Source organism: Anabrus simplex, chromosome 10 (genome assembly GCF_040414725.1).
Source record: "Anabrus simplex isolate iqAnaSimp1 chromosome 10, ASM4041472v1, whole genome shotgun sequence".
Taxonomy (NCBI): Eukaryota; Metazoa; Arthropoda; class Insecta; order Orthoptera; family Tettigoniidae; genus Anabrus; species Anabrus simplex.
This window is the reverse complement of record NC_090274.1, coordinates 3632662-3651605: the sequence shown is the minus strand read 5'-3', so window position 1 is coordinate 3651605 and position 18944 is coordinate 3632662. Positions and strand designations below refer to the sequence as shown.

The window sequence follows — 18944 nt, the reverse complement described above, 5'->3', positions numbered from 1 at the left end:
ATAGTACACAGCACCCTCTTTTCCCAAAGATTACAAAAAAAGCACTGTGATTTATTGGCAGAGCAATTTATTACAACTATTCCAGAAGACAATACTGTGTTCACGAACTGAAGTTTCAGTTTTGATTCCCGTAAGTTGGTACCATGCTTACATATTTCGTAGTCTTGATAGGTTGATAAGGCAGCCAGAAACAGGAAGTTGTGTTCACTTTCTGATTAATTCCAATGTCAGACTACATGTCAGACTCTCCTACATTCAGGTGTTCACTTCAAAAAACAAAGGCTTCGGCCAAAGAAAGACAACGGCCGCGAAGGGCATGAAAATGCAAGACTTCCTAGCCCTCGGAAACCTAAAGAGTTGGGGTCAGAAAATAACAAGAGTTGACCAAGAAAGGTCGAATAAGATAGATGAAAGTGAGAAGCCTGGCACAAATGGAAGCAATGCCAGGACTCAGCTAAGGGCCCCGTGGTCACCAACCCACACTCCAAAGTTCAGAGCCCCTGGAGACTCTTTTAGTCGCCTCTTACGACAGGCCATCACATGTCCGTGGATTTCAGGTAAAATATTTGTTAAACTTAAAAGTACCATATTTTTGTTTGGGTACACATTTTCTAAATTTCTGGCAAAGAGTTGTACATCCTTCACCACGGAATGGTATTTTACCACCCAGACAGCATAGTAGCAAGAAAATGCACCTCCTATGATGACCGAGTGCGAACCATCCACTAAAATGAGGAACGGTAGGAAGCTGTTCTAGAGAACTCTTGCCAATAACTGACCATAATCATGGTTTTGATACGATGTTCGTAAATGCAATCTGGATGTTATTCTGCACCTGAGGTTCTATTGCACAGATTTTAAACATACTAATCACAAAATCAAACCTGTAATGAAACAAAAAAACCAAGATTATTACATATAAGAGTACACTTCAACAGATTCATATCAGAAGGGAAATAGATAATTAATATTCACCAATTCCCAGAAGTCAAATCTTGGTCCTTGTGATCATTTAGTCTAGGAGTAGAGGCACAGAAATATTGTAACCACAGTAATTGCAACAAAAATAAAAAGCTTGATTTTTGTGGCTTTCTAATGCTCCCCCCACTTTTCTTCACATCTCGTCACAACTGCAACCCTTTAAGGCCAGTTCCATTCTTGTGCATTAAAGATATTATGCTGCAAAGTAGATATTATGGCGTTAAACTGTATTTACAACATAATGAAAGCGATTTTGAAGGATGCATGGTTTTCTTTATTTAAATTTGAAAACGTTTCCAGATTCATATCAGAAGGGAAATAGATAATTAATATTCACCAATTCCCAGAAGTCAAATCTTGGTCCTTGTGATCATTTAGTCTAGGAGTAGAGGCACAGAAGTATTGTAACCACAGTAATTGCAACAAAAATAAAAAGCTTGATTTTTGTGGCTTTCTAAATGCTCCCCCCACTTTTCTTCACATCTCGTCACAATTGCAACCCTTTAAGGCCAGTTCCATTCTTGTGCATTAAAGATATTATGCTGCAAGTAGATATTATGGCGATAAACTGTATTTACAACATAATGAAAGCGATTTTGAAGGATGCATGGTTTTCTTTATTTAAATTTGAAAACGTTTCCAGACTCTCATTCCTTACACTGAAAACGTTAACATGAAATCAACTGATATATCACAAACTGTGCACATACAATAATGATCATTACTGGCATCTGCTACAGAGCACGCAGATGTACGGTCAATCCCTGAAAAGGGTGGAGGAGGTGCCAGTATGAAATCTCATGCTGTTTGTTATTTGTTGATTTTTATATTACAAAAGCTAAGATGGCTGTTAAATTTAAACACAAATGTTTGTTAGGTGTTTTACTGGAAAGCAATGAAGGGAGAAACTGTTGGAACTTGCACAACGTTACCTTTTATTTCAAATCTATGAACAAATTGCATGTATTTGAGGCTATAAATCTCCCATTTTTCCTTTTTTGTAATGTCATTGTTTTTGTTTGTATCTTCTTTTTCTATGGCAAAATTATTGGTATTATTATAGGTTTAGTTATTTAACTGAGCATTGTTATATTGATCATGTGCACTTATATAGGTGTAATATTTCATTTACCCCTCTTAAATAGGCCTAATAACATAGCAAAAGAGATTATAGTTAATAAATGCTAGCCTCTTTCTTCAATGCTACAAAAATCTCTAGGAAAAGTCTTGATTCAAATGAAATGTTTAGAACTGGTAATCTTTGCCTAGGAAAACTTACCCAAATATTTATAATATTTAAGTATTCAAGCTCTTTAGGTTTTTAATTATAAAATTACCACCAATTCACAACTGAAAAGACCCAAAAAGCTTAAATTTTTAAATATATGCAGTGAGAGAAATTATGGTTGCCTTTTCGGAACGCAACACCTTATAATTTTCACGCAATTATGATGTGGCCCAGGAAACCATACTACATGTCACTTAAGGGAATATTTCCAGTACAGCAGAAAATGAATGTTGGGTCAAAACTGACTGGCTTTTAGCACCACCTGATAGTCTCCAGCCAGAATGCAGCGCTGCTACAATGCTGAAAATACAAGAAATCTTTCTTCAAACAATGTACTCACCCAAAACAAAACGCTGGATGTTGCCAATGTTAAATTCCCATAATTACTATTGGTGTTCTTAACAAAAAAGTAAAATGTTCACATATAATTATACCTTTCCTGATTACTGGGTATTTAAAACAACATATCAACTCTTCTAAATACTATTTTTAATGCCATTTAAAATCAATTTTCTCGAAAAGGTATACAACAAAGTCACCGGCACCTATATGATGTTACGTTACATACAGTCGAACCTTTCTTCTGCGGACACCATCGGTTCCGTGGAAAAATCTCAGTTACAAGAGGTGTCCGCTGAAACAAAATTGTAAAAATTAATCAAACATTTTAATGGCAAAATTCAAATGTGGAAAAAGTCGAACACAATAAGTTAACGGGAAAAAAATTTGAATCGAGGAGTGAAAAGAAAGCTGTATATAAGTGGTTCAAGTGTGTTAGAGCAAAGAAAGTATGAGCAAAAGTGAACCAATGTTACAAGAAAAACGTGAGAATTTTCTAATAATCTGAAAATTGAGATTCTTGAGCAGACAAAGTTATTTTGTCACACGGGATTGCGAGTACAGGGATACAATGAACCATTTAATAGAATTTATTCCCTTTTCAAGAATATTGTGGTAAAGAAAAACTGTGGTAAATTTATACCCATTAATGAATGATTACTTCCTGAAGCTGTAATGTTTGTAAATACCTCCCAAGCAAATATTTAGTTAGAAATGACTTACAATAATTAAACTAAAGATATATGCTTATATAAGCATATAGACGGCATTTTGTTCCTTGAAATTTCGAGTGATATTCCAAGGAATGTTTATCTCGGCCATCAAAAGCAAATGCTTCATTTGCCCTCTATACTATTCCCATATTTTGCATCATATTTTTCCTTTTACACTTGGAAAAGAACCAGGCTGTCAACATAGGCCTAAGCAAAAATTCAGTCTACTCCAAGATAGTTTTCTCCCAACATATTTCCCCCACGGTCTTGCATTTTCTCAGTAGTGAGTGGAGATGGCTTCTACAAGCAAGAGCGAGTTATCAAGTGGGGATATAGAGGATATTTTTAGGAGAACAGTCGAGTGATTCTGACAAAAGTTTGTTAAATTTGCAGGGTGATTTGAGTGATATGGATGGCATCACTGTAGATGAAGTCCTTGGTACTGAAGCGAGTAACAGTGCACTACATGCATGTCACTGCCAACACGTTTCATGACATTCCACACCAAACTCGACTATTAAGGTAAGATATCATATTTGATGTATGTGAAAGTATTATTTAAGTCCGTACAATAGTTCTGAAGTTACAATGGTTTAAACAAAGTCCTGCACGAGTCTGAGAAAACGTAACTACAGGAGTTAGAACTTCTTCTACAGCACAATGATGACCAGGCATTTAAATCAAATGTGCTGAGCAGTTAAAATAAACATAAAAACTAGACCTAAGGACAGAGAAATTACCCATACACAGTTAAAATCCACAGCATGACCAAGAACCAAATCCGAGGCCCTGTGAACCGAGAGCCACGACACTGACCACTAAGTAAATTTCGTTCAAGAATAAAATTTACTGTGTCCACCTATTCAATACAATTATACTCTGTAGTGATTATATCCTACATGAATTACATATACTAATTAGGTACATGTTTCACCGTAGTTTTGGGCATCTTCAGCCTAATTATAACCTTAAGGTCAAGTTCTTATTCCAATTAAATATTTGAACTTAAAACTAAACAGAATGGTCTAGTACTTAAAAAATTTTATACAAAAAGTTGTGCTTTAGATGATATTCACATAGGTTTAAAATGTGTTCATTAATTAAAACCCAGAATTTTTGACAAGGAAGCATATAAATTGACTAAAAATTGTCCAAAGCACAAATTGGAACTTCACCAACTGTTGGACGAATCATTAGGTTGTTCATCATCATCATCATCATTTCCCAACTCCAGTTTCCCGGGTGTGGTGTACAAGCGCTCGCCATCTCCTTCTGTCTTCATACCTCTTCTGATCCAGTACATCCTCCCATTTGTATCCTCTCTCCTCCACATCTGATCTTACAGTCTCTATCCAACATTTTCTTGGTCTTCCCTGTGGTCTTCTTCCTACAAGATTAAGGTCGAAATATTTTCTGGCAGGTCTTTCCCTGTTCACTCCCATAATGTGCCCATACCACTGAAGTCTGCGTTTCTTTATGACTCTGGTAATAGGAACCTCAATACCAGCTATTTTCCTATTCACTTCATTTCTGATCTTGTCCTTTCTGGTTGTTTGGTTCATGGTTCTAATGAATCTCATTTCAGTTGTTTGGATTCTACCGAAGTCTTTGTTTAGTAGGGTACATGCCTCTAAACCGTACGTGAGGATTGGTACGAAGTAAGTGTGGTACATGACTGTTTTTGCTTTCTGTGGTATTTTGCAGTCCCAGAGGAGATTCCTGACTTGACTGTAGAAGTTCGATGCTTTCTGTGTCCTGCTGAGTATTTCCTACCTAACAGTGTAGTCTTTCGAGATTGTGCTTCCGAGGTACGTGAAGTGGGAAGCTGAATCAATTTTTGCTCCTTCCAGAAATATATTTGAGCTTGTTCCTTCCTGTTGATGGTCATTTCCACTGTCTTTGTTTTGCTCTCATTAGGTTGATAGTTTGTAAAAATGTGTTCATCCAAAGGTACTTATGATCACCTATGTCGTAAGTACGGCAGCTACAAAACCGGAACCGTGGTATAATGTCGATCTGGGCAGCTACAAAACCGGAACTGTGGTATAATGTCGATCTTGTTGATTCGTCCAACAGTTGGTGAAGTTCCAATTTATGCTTTGGACAATTTTTAGTCAATGTATTATAGTTTTAATTGCTTCCTTGTCAAAAATTCTGGGTTTTAATTAATGAACACATTTTAAACCTATGTAAATATCATCTAAAGCACAACTTTTTGTATTTTTTTTTTTTTTCGTAAGTACAAGACCATTGTGTTTAGTTTTAAGTTCAAATGTTTAACTGGATTAAGAACAAGACCTTAAGATTATCATTAGGCTGAAGATGCCGAAAACTAGGGCAAAACATGCACCTAATTAGTATATGTAATTTATGTAGGATATAATCACTATAGAATATAATTGTATTGAATAGGTGGACACAGTAAATTTTATTCTTGAAAGAAATTTACTTATTGTTATCTTCAATATGGAATAGGTATGAGATTAGTTATTTGTAACTGACCACTAAGCCAAGGAGTCACTCATATCTTAGTTATTTAATAGAAAAAAAATGTACATTTTCTGCTCAATAACACCACGGAGAACTTCTATCCCAATATTTGTTGGAGGTGGTGGTAGTGATTATTGTTTTAAGAGGAAGTACCGAGCTCGATAGCTGCAGTCGCTTAAGTGCGGCCAGTATCCAGTAATCGGGAGATAGTGGGTTCGAGCCCCACTGTCGGCAGCCCTGAGGATGGTTTTCCGTGGTTTCCCATTTTCACACCAAGCACATGCCGGGGCTGTACAGTACCTTAATTAAGGCCACGGCCCATTCCTTCCAATTCCTAGGCCTTTCCTATCCCATCGTCGCCATAAGACATATCTGTGTCGGTGCGACGTAAAGCAAATAGCTATATATATATATATATATATATATATATAGGACCATAATTAAACCCATAGTAGAATAAGGTAGTCAAACCCGATTAATTCCTGATCAACAATCATTTAGCCGCATGTCCTACAGTATTTGCGACTCGAGTCTGGGGCATAGGCCTAAGTATAACAAAAACAAAATCTAAACAGGAAATAAACAGTTCACGCAAATCAGCATGTCTAAGCTGAGTGCTTGCTAACAAAGGAAAACCATCATGAAGTAACATAGTTTACACATTAAACAATGCAAAATTACAAAAATTTTCACTACCCTACCTAACAATGGCCAGAGTTATAAATAGAAAAACATTGAATTTTTGCTTACTCACCGGTATATCATGATTCGCCTTCAAATTGATCTTAATTGCCTCAACATCATCTAAAGAAAGTCTTTTTATTTCCACCACAGGAATCAAACCTGGCCCAAGAACATTCATTGTGAAAACTGTTCGAATTTGGGCTACAAGTTCCAAACCAAAAGGCCAAGAATGATCGGTTGAACGAGTTCAAACTTCAGAGCAAAGAGAATAAGTGCGCCAATACAATAAACGAGATAATTATATAAACAACAAGCTATAACACAATTCGAAAATATTCTCCGCAACACAACATTCTTCTGTTGTCATAGAGTTTATACAAGACAGGAAAGACGAATATCATATTCAATGTGGATACTCAGAGTTCGATTCGAACAGTGGTAGCGTGCGGTGCCTGATTGATTAGTGTGCGACAGGTTAAGTGAAAAATAGTGTAAGCCTTTACGTTAGTAGAATGGCTCTTTTTGTTAGTGGGAGCGGCGGTCCTAACCGCTCACCAGACATAGACGTTTCCAGTAACATCGATCATGAAGAAATACTGCTCTCAGCCAATACTGGTGACATTATCAACCCAGCTCTCAATAGTGAACATCATTCATCCAATATATATCCTTATCAGAACGCTGTACAAAATGCGATTTTATACTATCCTGGGCATCAAGGTAGTATGTAGCCTATGTAGAGTCGGCAAATGATAAAAATATTAGAAATATACACCCAATGGCCCTTGGTGGGATTTTGTATGATAATCGCATTGCAGGAATAATATCACAAAAAGGGGGCTAAGAAAATTCAGCATCTCTTTAGCTCCACTTCCAATGCAAACAATTTTCTTTTACACTCAATTTTGAATTCTCAACACCTTAAAGCTTTTATCCCGTAATCCAGCCTTTTTCACATTAGCTTAATTAGGGGAGTCGATAAGAATTTAACAGAGGATGACATTATCAAATGCACTCAATCCCAGGCCCAGCAGTTCAACAGACGTGTGATAGTTGATGGACAAACTACCTACCTACGTTCTCATTGGAACGGTAAAATTAACGTGCAAATACCAAACACAGCCAGAATTCGTCGCCACTTTCCATGTAATGTTAGAGGTCCAGATATTTATTTTCCACCCCATTATCTGTGGCAAGTGTCAGCGGTATGGGTATACAGCCAAGAACTGCAGAACAAGACTCCCGAGATGTGGTCACTGCTCTATGCCTCACGAAACTGACAAATGCTCTGATAATACGCATACATGCCTACACTGTAGGTTTAATCACAGTGTAGGCTCAGATAGATGTGAAGTTCATCAGCAACAAATAGTTATTAAACCCATTATGTGTGAGAAAAATGTAACCTTTAAAGAAGCCCAAGACAAACTACATCCAAAGGACACCCCCCCCCCCTTTTTTTGAGTAACACATCTGTTTTAAAAGATTCGTGAAAACTCCCCGAAAACGCAAATTTCACTGAAGTGGTCTACAAACCAACTGGACCAGCCCCGCTACCAGGATTCTACAGGCAGGCTATCACGCGATATTGCGCAATCCTCTTTTGGAGAATGTTCCAAGAATATCTACCTCATAGCTCCTACTGAAAAAAGAGCAGGTGGAAATGTCATCTAGCACAGCTTCCACTTCAGAAAATAATCAGACTCCATCAGATCGCACTACACACCCTACCTTTAAAAAGTGTGTTCAAGCGGAAGTACAGAACGATTACAAACGGTTAGCCGAATTATTGGGGGGGGGGGCAACTTCAATGGGCTCATTTACTAAAAATCCTCTTCGAAAAGGTTAGTCAGTTTTTGTAGAGGAGGATGAGGTTACTGCAATGGAACAGTAAGAGTATTACTCTAAAAAACACGAATTAATATTATTAATTCAAGAATATAATCCACATATAATCTTATTACAAGAATCATGGTTAAAACCTGAATCCAATGTTTTTCTCTGCCGAGTTAAAATACTGAACGCATGGATAAATGTTGGTATGGAGGTGTGCTCAATATACGTCAATAGTCCTAATATGCTTCCTAACATATACTCAGTAGCAGTGAGGGTAAACATACATCGTCCACCTGCCATCCAGGGCAACGCCATTCAATGAAATCAATATTTTTCTCAATGTTCGTCCCAAGAAAGTTTCATTAGAGCAGGAGATCTAAACGGATATCATATTGACTGGGGATGTGTCGATACCACAACAAAGGGTCGTAATATTTTTAATTGCAGTCGTAGATAACGAGGTGTTTATTTTAACGACGGCTCACCTACCCGACTATCACCACGAGGACACCCTAAAAGTGCAGTTGATTTATCAATTTGTGCCGAGATTATCGCATGTAAATCAATATGGTATACGCATAAAGACACTCATCTAAGCGATCATTTTCCAATATTCATAAATATTAGTACACAATTTCATTCGCAGAAAAGATATTTAAAAGCTCAGCGTCGAATTCGAAATCTAGTGGGGTCCTAGAGTAAAACGGAACGTCGAAATTGACGAGCAGACAGCCAGATGGCGTCAAATTGAAATGTCTGCACACGGTAGCTGAGGCCATACGATTATTATTATTATTATTATTATTATTATTACAGACATCATCAGACATCATATAACATCATACTCAGAACTATTTAGATATATATCACCCTCTTCAATTTCGAAACTATAGGAACACTCAAAGACGTATTACCATTCAGTGGTGGAATAAACAATGTACAGCAATGGTGAAGCGAAGAAGAAGCCTGCTAAAAAATGTAGATCAAAATTTTACACTTGAAATTATGTTCTATACAAAAAGTACACTGCACATATACGGAAATGTTTTAATGATAGAAGACGAGAAGCTTGGAAATGTTTCATTAACATCCTCGACAGAAACACCACTATAAAATATGTATGGGACGCTATCAAAAAATGAACTCATACGGGAAACAACAAAATAGAAAAAACAAACTTAGAAAACATTTCCAAATTCTGTAATACCTTAACACTGGAATCTATTATCCAAGATTATAGGCAGTATAATGCAGTGCCTACTTCTGATAAATCTGTCACACATTAACATCCTATTACATGTCTAGATTTTTTTAATATACTCCGAAAGAAACCTACTTCTGCTCCAGGCCCATACTATATCACCTATACAATTATCACCCACATTCCTCACCATGCACACAAGATAATAATAGAATATTAAAATCAAATATTAAACTCAACTATCACTCCATCTGAATGGAATACATTTACGCTAGTATCAATACAGAAACAAAAATTCTCGACCAAAAATTGCGGAAGGTCAAAAATTTCATAGAATATAGAGTAATCTGTATAGGATCCTGCTTGCGGAAGGTGTCCTCAGCATTATGTTACAAAGGATTTTATGGTGCCTAGCTTACTACAATTTGCTGCCCACCTATCAATAAGGGAGAAGCAATATATTGTCCACGGAACTGTTACAAAACAGCGAAATCAAAGGAAAAATTACTGCATTTATTGATATAAAAGCTGCATACGCGAATGTCCCCATACACATATTATTGGACAGGGCCGATGACCTTCGATGTTACGCCCCTTTAAACAACAAGCATCATCAATATATTATTGGCACAAATCAATAACTTGAGCCACCCCTATAGCTTTATCAAAATGCTACAAAATCTATTCTACTTTAGGCGCATGGAAATCACAACACAGACATATAATACTAATGTACGATATGCATCTAATAGATTGCCTCAATGCGATATATTAAGTGGCCTATTATTTGCTTTATACCTGAAAGACAGCGTAACAAGAGATGCTAGAATATTAAGTTATGCACATTACACAGTAATTTACAATTCTGCAGCATGTCTGTAAGAATGCAGGCGTAATATCAATAGAGCTTTAACTAATTTTAAGGGATACTTAAACGATCACGGCTTGGATTTATCCTCTACCAAAAACGTTGCCATGATTTTCACGCATAAACGTAACTACAATTAAGACGCTATCAGATTTACTAATATTACAATTCCGATCATAAAAGTACACAAATATTTAGGCATATATTTAGATAATAAACTGTCTTGGAGATCCCATTTTAAATACCTATCGAAAAAACGCAAAAATTACCAATATATTAAAAATGACAATTCGAGGTAAATGGGGTGGTCATCTAGTAACAATTTTACTACTTTATATCCATACAATACGATTAGATTACGGATCCTTTTGTTTCGATAGTGCATCATCCACTCTTATTCAAAAGCTCAACGTAATTCAACATAACGCACTCCTATTATGTATTGGCGCCTTAAAATCTACCCCGACTAACGCACTACTTGTTGAAACGTGTGAAATGCCTCTAATCTGTCGCAGATTGTATTTAGCTTCAAATACACTGAAGAAAATGGAAATTGCAACACCCAGAAGGAGTGGTGCTACAATGCTGCAATTGAACATGCAGGACGAGTGTTCGGTTGAGCTTCGATGATTACACTTCCAGGTCCCTCTGACCGCAAGTGTGGACAACAATCAATACAGGATGTGCCCACAACGAGCTGCAATGCATTGATGAATTCGTCGAGGCATGGAGTCAATAAGGCCCTGGATCGCTTCCTGAGGAATTGTGGCCCATGCTTGCTGCAATGCACGGGTCAGTTGTTCCAGAGTTGTGGGTGGCTGAGGACGGTTGGCCAGTTGTCGACCCATCATGTCCCACACATGCTCAATAGGACTGAGGTCCGGGGATATGGCGGGCCATTCTAAGGTTGTGATGTCGTGGAGAGCTTCCCTGGAGTTGCGTGCAGTGTGAATCCGGGCATTGTCCTGGTGAAATATCCCATTAGCAATGTTCACCATCATAGGGACAACCACTGGATTGAGTACTCTATCAACGTACTGTCGAGCAGTCATAGTGCCCTCAACAAGCACTAATTGTGATTTCACATTAAAGCCAATAGCTCCCCAGACCATAATGCTTGGTGTTGGCCCTGTGTGCCTCTCAACAATAAGATATGGGCGGCACCTCTCCCCGGTACGTCGGCGCACATTATTCCGGCGATCACTGCGGGCAAGACAGAAGTGCGATTCATCACTAAAGACGACCCTATACCGTCGACACCAGGCCAGCCGTACACGTCGCGGTTGTGGGGTCAATGGAACACCTTCTGCAGGGACACGGACTCGTAAGCCACTGTTTGTTGTGTAACGTGGGGTGCCACAGCTGCTCGAATTTGCGCTGCTGTTGCATGGGGTTCCATCCGGGCCAACCGAATGATGCGGCGATCCTCCCTCACAGTTGTCTGTCGCGCTGGGCCTGTGCAAGGTCTACGAGTGTGGGTACATTCATTTGACCACTGCTGCCATACACGTTGTACCGTAGATGCCTGTCGGCCAACATGTGCAGCGACAGGCCTGAACGATAATCCAGCCTTACACAGCCCAATTACCCGAGCCCTCTCAAACGGCGACAGTTGTTGGTAGCGTGCTCTTCTCTGTCGTCGAAGCATGTTTGAGGGGGAATACTTCACTGCACAGACTGCAATTCAACTACGCTACACCAGAGACCGTATACTGGAGTTGATTCCTCCGCTACCAATCACGTGGGGAGATCTGTAGCAACAATCCAATGGGTCTGAAACAATGATCGTTTACACATCTACATAGCATCGTTCCATATCTTAAAAATCAACACAAACGACCAATGCCTTCATGGTGTTGTAATTTCCATTTTCTTAAGTGTATTTACTCCGAAGAATGGCCTAGCCAGGCATCCTGTAATGCCTAAAATAAAAATATTGGCGGAATACCGGCAACGTACCGGTACTCAACAGTAATCCAGAAACCCTTCTCTGTCATAAGCCTCCCATTTGACACGACAGTATCAAAAGTGTATTTAACAAAAACTTTCGCTTCCACATAATAAAATGCCATATAATGTTATGCATTAAAAATTTAATATATATAGAATCATCATATTTCCTTTACTAACAGTACAATGAAAATTTCCGATATTCCTAACCCAGCAGTTAAAATGGCAATACATAATATAAACCCTTATCCCACAATATATACATACGTATCCAAATGTAATGAAGGGACAGGTGCCGCATATTTTATACCGCATCGTAATGTACATCAGTATTTACTGCCGAGCCCAGTCTAGGAAGCCAAGAATAACGGCCGTGACATCTGGTAATCTGAAGGCCTTCGGGCTGAGCAGCGGTTGCTTCGTAGGCCAAGGCCCTTCAAGGGCGGTAATGCCATGGGGTTTGGTTTGTTTTTTATTTACTGCCGGGGCTTTCTCTATCAAACAAGCTTTTATCAACTTAAAACGTCATCAAATCAGAAAGGCGATAATGTTTACACATTACTAAAGGGTCCTTCATAGCTTAATGGCATACAAATCATATAAAAATGGGTGCATCTTCACCATACGAAGACTATTATTTGAATTACAACAAGTTGGCTATGATATAAACTTAATAAGGACAAATGGCCATTCTAGCAGCACCGGTAATTATCAGGCTGATAAAATGGCAAAAATGCTGCTTATGAAACAGGTATCAACGCTTCAATTGCCCTCGCTTTCACATATTACTTCCCGAAAATTAAACTTGCTATTAAAAAATAATGGCAGAACAACGGGAGACAATCGCGAAACTAAAGAGAAAATATCACTATCAAATTCAACCGAATATTCCTAGTCTCCCATGGTTTTCTAAAAACAAGATATTTAAGAAGACATATTACTACCATTATCAGATTATGACTTAATCACGCTCTTACCCCGGCTTATAAATTCAAATTGAACCTGACGAATTCACCCATGTGTTCATGTAATAATAGCATCGCCGACGTCAATCATATGTTTTTCAAAGTTCTCATTTCACCCTACATAGACAATGAGTTTTCCAAAACCTGCAAGTTCCAACAAGTGTAGCTAGTCTAGTTCAAAACCCTACCCCGTCACTTGTCGCTATTCAAGAATATTTTAGATAACTGTAATATCAGTCTATAAATTCGCTTGACTAATGATACTACGAACTCAATTAAAATCGCTTTCTCCTCTACATAACTGTCAACTAAGATGTCGTAAAGTTCTCATCAAGCAAACCTAGTGTTTCTACAAGTGTCGAGCAATCAAGACAATGCGAATGAAAATAAAGTATGTTCGCATGAAGACAAGTGCTAATAAATGTAGTGACTGGGTAATGACTATTCAGCAGAACTCGAGAAATTTCTAAGAAGAAGAATGTGGGTACTTCGGATTGTAACAGTGGAACGGGAACAAAAAACACTGGAAACATGATTATGGCAGTGGTGAAACGGTAGCTGTAATCGTTAACGTATAAAACTGTTCTGGCATTGCTTCCATGTACTTGTGCCAGGTTCCTCAATTTTATCTAACCTATTCAACCACGCTTCATCAACTCTTGTTCTTTTCCGACCCCGATGGTATTAGAGCATTCGAGATTTAGGAAGTCTTTCGTGTTGCTTGCCTCCTTTGGCCGATATCTTCATTTTCGAAGTGCGGGACCCAAGCCATTTCCCCCTCTGATTAGTGTTAATAGAGGATAGTTGCCAAGTTGTACTTCGACCTAAAACAATAATCACCACCACCAACATATCAGGATACGGAAAGAGTATCGAAAATGGGTTCTACGGCAGGGATGCACCGTTCAGCAGTTCGGGACTGAACTGGCGGGAAAATGATTAGGAGGCCATAAGCTGTATCCGAGGTTCGCATGACCATTAATGGAAAAAATCTGTGACACAATTTCAAAGTGCTCGAGTGTGTCGGTGCGACGTAAAGCAAATAGAATAAAATCTTGGAAACTACTGGACAGATTAATTTCAAATTGGCAGTGTTGTACTTTTAAAATATGGGCTACAATTTAGTGTTGGTCTCATGTTTACTGATCCAGTCGTTGAGAATCTTAAAAATGGTTTCCAGAAAATTCTAAGGGGAGGTAAGCTACAGCCAGTGCTGACTTCACTTGACCTTGCTCCACTCATACGGTCTCCCTCACGCAGTGCAGTGAGAACGAGAACATTCTCTCGCACAGCTGTTTGTGCATCGTAACTTTGCCGTTCGCTCATGAATAAAGATTTATAACTCGTATGTGCCAGGGCCTATGCCTTCCTGGTACATTACATATAATCTAACAGTTTCGTCTACGTCATAACTCCCATTTTCTCTGAAACACCATTCTACCTTTTATTCCCTTAATTTCTTTAAAAATCTAGCTCTAACCACATTTAAATATTTGGATATATTTGTTCCTATTTCCCACTCTCTACACAGCCATGACGTCATATTATAACCCTTTTCTACTTTTTCTATATCTTTCTTATTAGATACTTTCTTCTGAATCTCTTCTAACGTACTACACTGGTTAAATATATGCAGGTCCGACAATCCCTCCCCACATAAAATAATCTACCCTCATTTTATCCCCTATTTTTCGGAACTCCCATTATCCACCAGTATAAACCTCTTTTACCCCTTCTGCGCTCAAACTCGGTTCTCGGGTTCGTTGTTTCCACCAATTTGTTTAATACTGATAGCGAGTCTCTTTCTCTACATTCCATTATTAAACTCTGTCTTTCTATATCTGCCACTCTCCCTTTTGCCCTTTTCCATACCCATTTTTTTCTCACTCCCCATCCTGCATACCCTAGATCACCTAACCCCAAATTTTGTAATTTATTTTTACACTTATTCACCCAGTACCCTTCGTTCTCCATACTTTTATGGAACCTATACACCTCTTGTATTAAATCCCCTCCCTTCCCTTCTTCCAATCTCATCCACTACTATTGTAATTTAGGTCGATTATTTACATACTAATCTAGCCTTCACATTTGCAGTACAGTCTGGAACCCCCATCATAATCTTACTAAATTTCGCCACCACATGGTTTAGTTCCTTCCTACCCTCCTCCAACCCCCAAACTTCTACCCCATATAACATTTTTCCTTTAACCAATGATTGGGACACCATTCTCTGAATTTTATACTTTATATCCGAGAATTTATTTTCTAATACCCCCACTGCTGCAAGTGCTCCCCTTCCCTTAAATTTAGCCCTTCTGCCCTCATCCTTCCAAGATCCGTTACTACTATTTATTACACCTAAATATTCATTTTTTTTCTGGACTGTTTTCTTCCTGTTCTACTATCCAAAATTTCTTTTCCTTCCTGGCTTTCTTTTTCCTGCATACCATTATCTGCGTCTTCCGTACATTTACTCTAAGTGCCCATCTTTTAGTATATTTCACAACCTCTTCTAACCCTCTTTGCAACCCACTTGCTATTAGTGCTAAGATCAATAAATAGTTTGCAAATAGCAGGCCCTGTATTTCCCGCTTCCCTATCCAAGGACATTGCCATCTCTCTCCTCCATGTCTATCTAATATATTACTTATAAACAGTAAAAATAATATCGGTGACAGCTTACATCCCTCTTCGACTCAATATACTTACTCAACCAACCCCCCTGTAATTTAACCATCACCATTACTTTCTCATATATTCCTTCTATTGCCATCCTCATTTTGTTCGATAACCCAATTTCCCTTAATCTAGTAAATAACGCCTCCCTATTCACTGCATCAAAGGCTTTCTCTAAATCTATTGCTGCGTCATATAATCTCATCCCTGCTATTTTCACATAGTTCGTAATTAAGGTATCCAAAATCCACACATTATCCACAGTTTTTCTCTCTTTTCTAAACCCATTTTGATATTCCGATATCCTTACATATTTCTCTGGCCAATTTTTAATCCTATTGGCTAGAATTCCTGTATATACCTTCGACAACGAGTCAAGGAGTGTTATTCCTCTATGATTATTAGGATCATTTCGACTCCCTTTATTGTTATATATTGGACATAATACCCCTTTTCTCCACTCGCTAGGAAATTTCGCCGTTTCCCATATCTTATTAAAAAGTTTAACCATAACCTTCAACATCGGTTCATTTGCCTCTACATTCTTCCATACCCTGTTTGTAATACCGTTCGCCCCACCCGCTGCATTAGTTTTTGCTTTAATTAACAACCTAATTATTTCCTGTCTTGTTATCTCCTCATCTAGTATCTGTACTCCTGCTTGTAATTCTCTTACAATATAAGTCTTGCCCATTTCCACATGCCAGTCCCCCTCCCACCCAAAAGACCTCTAAAATATCCTACCCACTCATTTCCCCCTATATTTGTTTCCTTCCCCGTAGGCCTAGCTCTCTTTATCTTATTTATAGCTTCCCAAATCCTCTCAAATCTTTTCTCCTTGCAATATCCGTTTACTCTTTCAGCTTCCGCCTCTTTCCAGCATTTTTTCTCGTTCAGTAACTTCTTGTAATCTCTTCTTAATACGCAATATTCCTCGCTTTTTTCTTGTTTCTCTCCCTTCTTAAACTCTGCTAGAGCTGTCATTAAAACCTCTCGTTTCCTCTTACAGTCTTCATCAAACCACCCCATGCCTCTGTTTTTGTCTCTCTCTTCTCTTATCTTCACTTTCTTTCCCACCTTCCATACTGGGAGTTCTATTAATTTTAAAACTTTATCCATATCATCTCCTTCCAAATCCCTTTCAATTTGTACCCTTATACTATCTCCCCTTCCTTTTAACTCGAATCTCAATTTCTCACTCGTAGTATCATTCCAGATATACTTCCATCCCTCCCAGGCGCGGTTCTGCCTTTAGGTCACATGGTCACGTGCCCCTCCACGATTAAAACTATTGTAAAAATCAGAACAACATTATGCACGGTTACTGTCACGACCACCTTCAGTGAGTTCAAGAGGCAATGATTCTCTATGGTTGTTCTTGTTCTAGCAGCTCTTATACCTGAACATCATCCCATCATTCTGCGAGCTGTGAGGGGTGAAGGCGGTTATGGCAAATTCCATTGGCGCGGTCACAGTATTTCTACGACGCGATACTTCAAGGCTAGTTCGTATTTTGAACTTACTTCTCCTACAGCCTACTAGATAGCACCCAGATACACTTTCTTGTCGGCATATGTATTATTAACGCGCACAAAAGTAGTGTTTGTAACAAACCTGTGTCTGTGTCGATGTTCATTGTAAGTCTGAAAAGTGTGTGAAGATTAGTGTGATGTATCGGAGTGTATTCGTGTGCGAGCATAAGTGTTTTTAAAATGAATCAAGTGAGCTATTTACAAATAAAATCTCTTAATTACGAAAACAGATTATTAGCCAAAGAAATGGACCGACCAAGACCAGAGCTTAGCATAAATCGTTCAAAGATAAAAATAGAACCTACAATCGCAGTTTTATATACAAGGAATAAAATGGTAAGATTAATTTAATTGATTTAATTGATTCCCAGTGTTCCTAATACGTTGAATGTACCCCACCCATTTTTATCATCACGAGCCACCACTGATCCCTCCTTATACCTTACCCATTTTCTACCCCTCTCTTCACTTCAGCATCATCATCTCTTTGTTTTATCTTAATGGGCATGTGTTTTGTTGGCCCACATTCTGCCACCTCAAAACTTATTATTTTACTTAACTCTGTTTCCGAACTTACTCCTGTATCTACTACACTCCCTTCGATGTGATGTATGTATATGCTCAACATTTACCAATAATCCTGTATACAAAAAACAACACTCACTTATACTCCGCACGGCCTTACTTCTAAATTGAAGTTTCGCAAAACAAATGAGCATCGCCTTCCCTCTGTTGCCAGCGCGCTACGCCTGCGAGAACAGCTGATGCAATATGACCGCGGTAAACAGCCCTTTTAAATTGTAATACATACTCAGAAAAACGAATGAATATGGATTGAAAACAAGTTCACAAGAACTACACTTTCTAACAATATCTGGCACTAAAAGAGAATATATTATTAACAATAAAAGAGAATGAGGAAATAATACATCACTAACGGCTAATGGCTGGCACAGAAAGGAGGTTATGGCCTACAAAGGGAACACTCTACTGATCTAAGTGTCACTGGAACCCTCCAACAATATGAAAAACACACTAAATATTGAAGGAAAATGCAAAAGATCGCGAACCGTACCGAATACCAAACACGCTGAGCGAGATAGGTTAACCACGTGGCGAATATAAATATTAGAGTTGGCAACTGGGTTTCGAGATCGTGCTCTGCCGATATAAATCGATATGAATGGCAGCTTGGGATTGGTTGGATGTCCATGCTTCAGCGCATAACCACCAGATAGAGCCAAAATCTGCTAAAACGTCAATTTAGAAGTAGAGCCGTACGGAGTATAGCGAATGTCATGGGATAGTCACTTAATAGCGTGTGGGGCCTCCTCTCGCCCTGCGAACTGCAGTGAGACGCCATGGAAGTGGGTCGACAAGTCCCTGGTAGTCCTCTGGACGCAGCTGACACCAAATTG

General features: G+C 38.5%; 1 protein-coding gene across 1 annotated transcript in view; it reads right to left on the bottom strand.

The window, feature by feature from the left end:
• The window catches only part of LOC136882437 (zinc finger protein 107), a 137897-nt gene extending 131114 nt beyond the window's left edge, over positions 1 to 6783 (bottom strand). The window contains exon 1 of the mRNA XM_067155082.2: positions 6566 to 6783. Within this exon, the coding sequence (XP_067011183.2) occupies positions 6566 to 6673 (108 nt within the window). The 5' untranslated portion in view covers positions 6674 to 6783. The remainder of the gene's footprint in view (positions 1 to 6565) is intronic.
• Positions 6784 to 18944: the final 12161 nt, after the last annotated feature.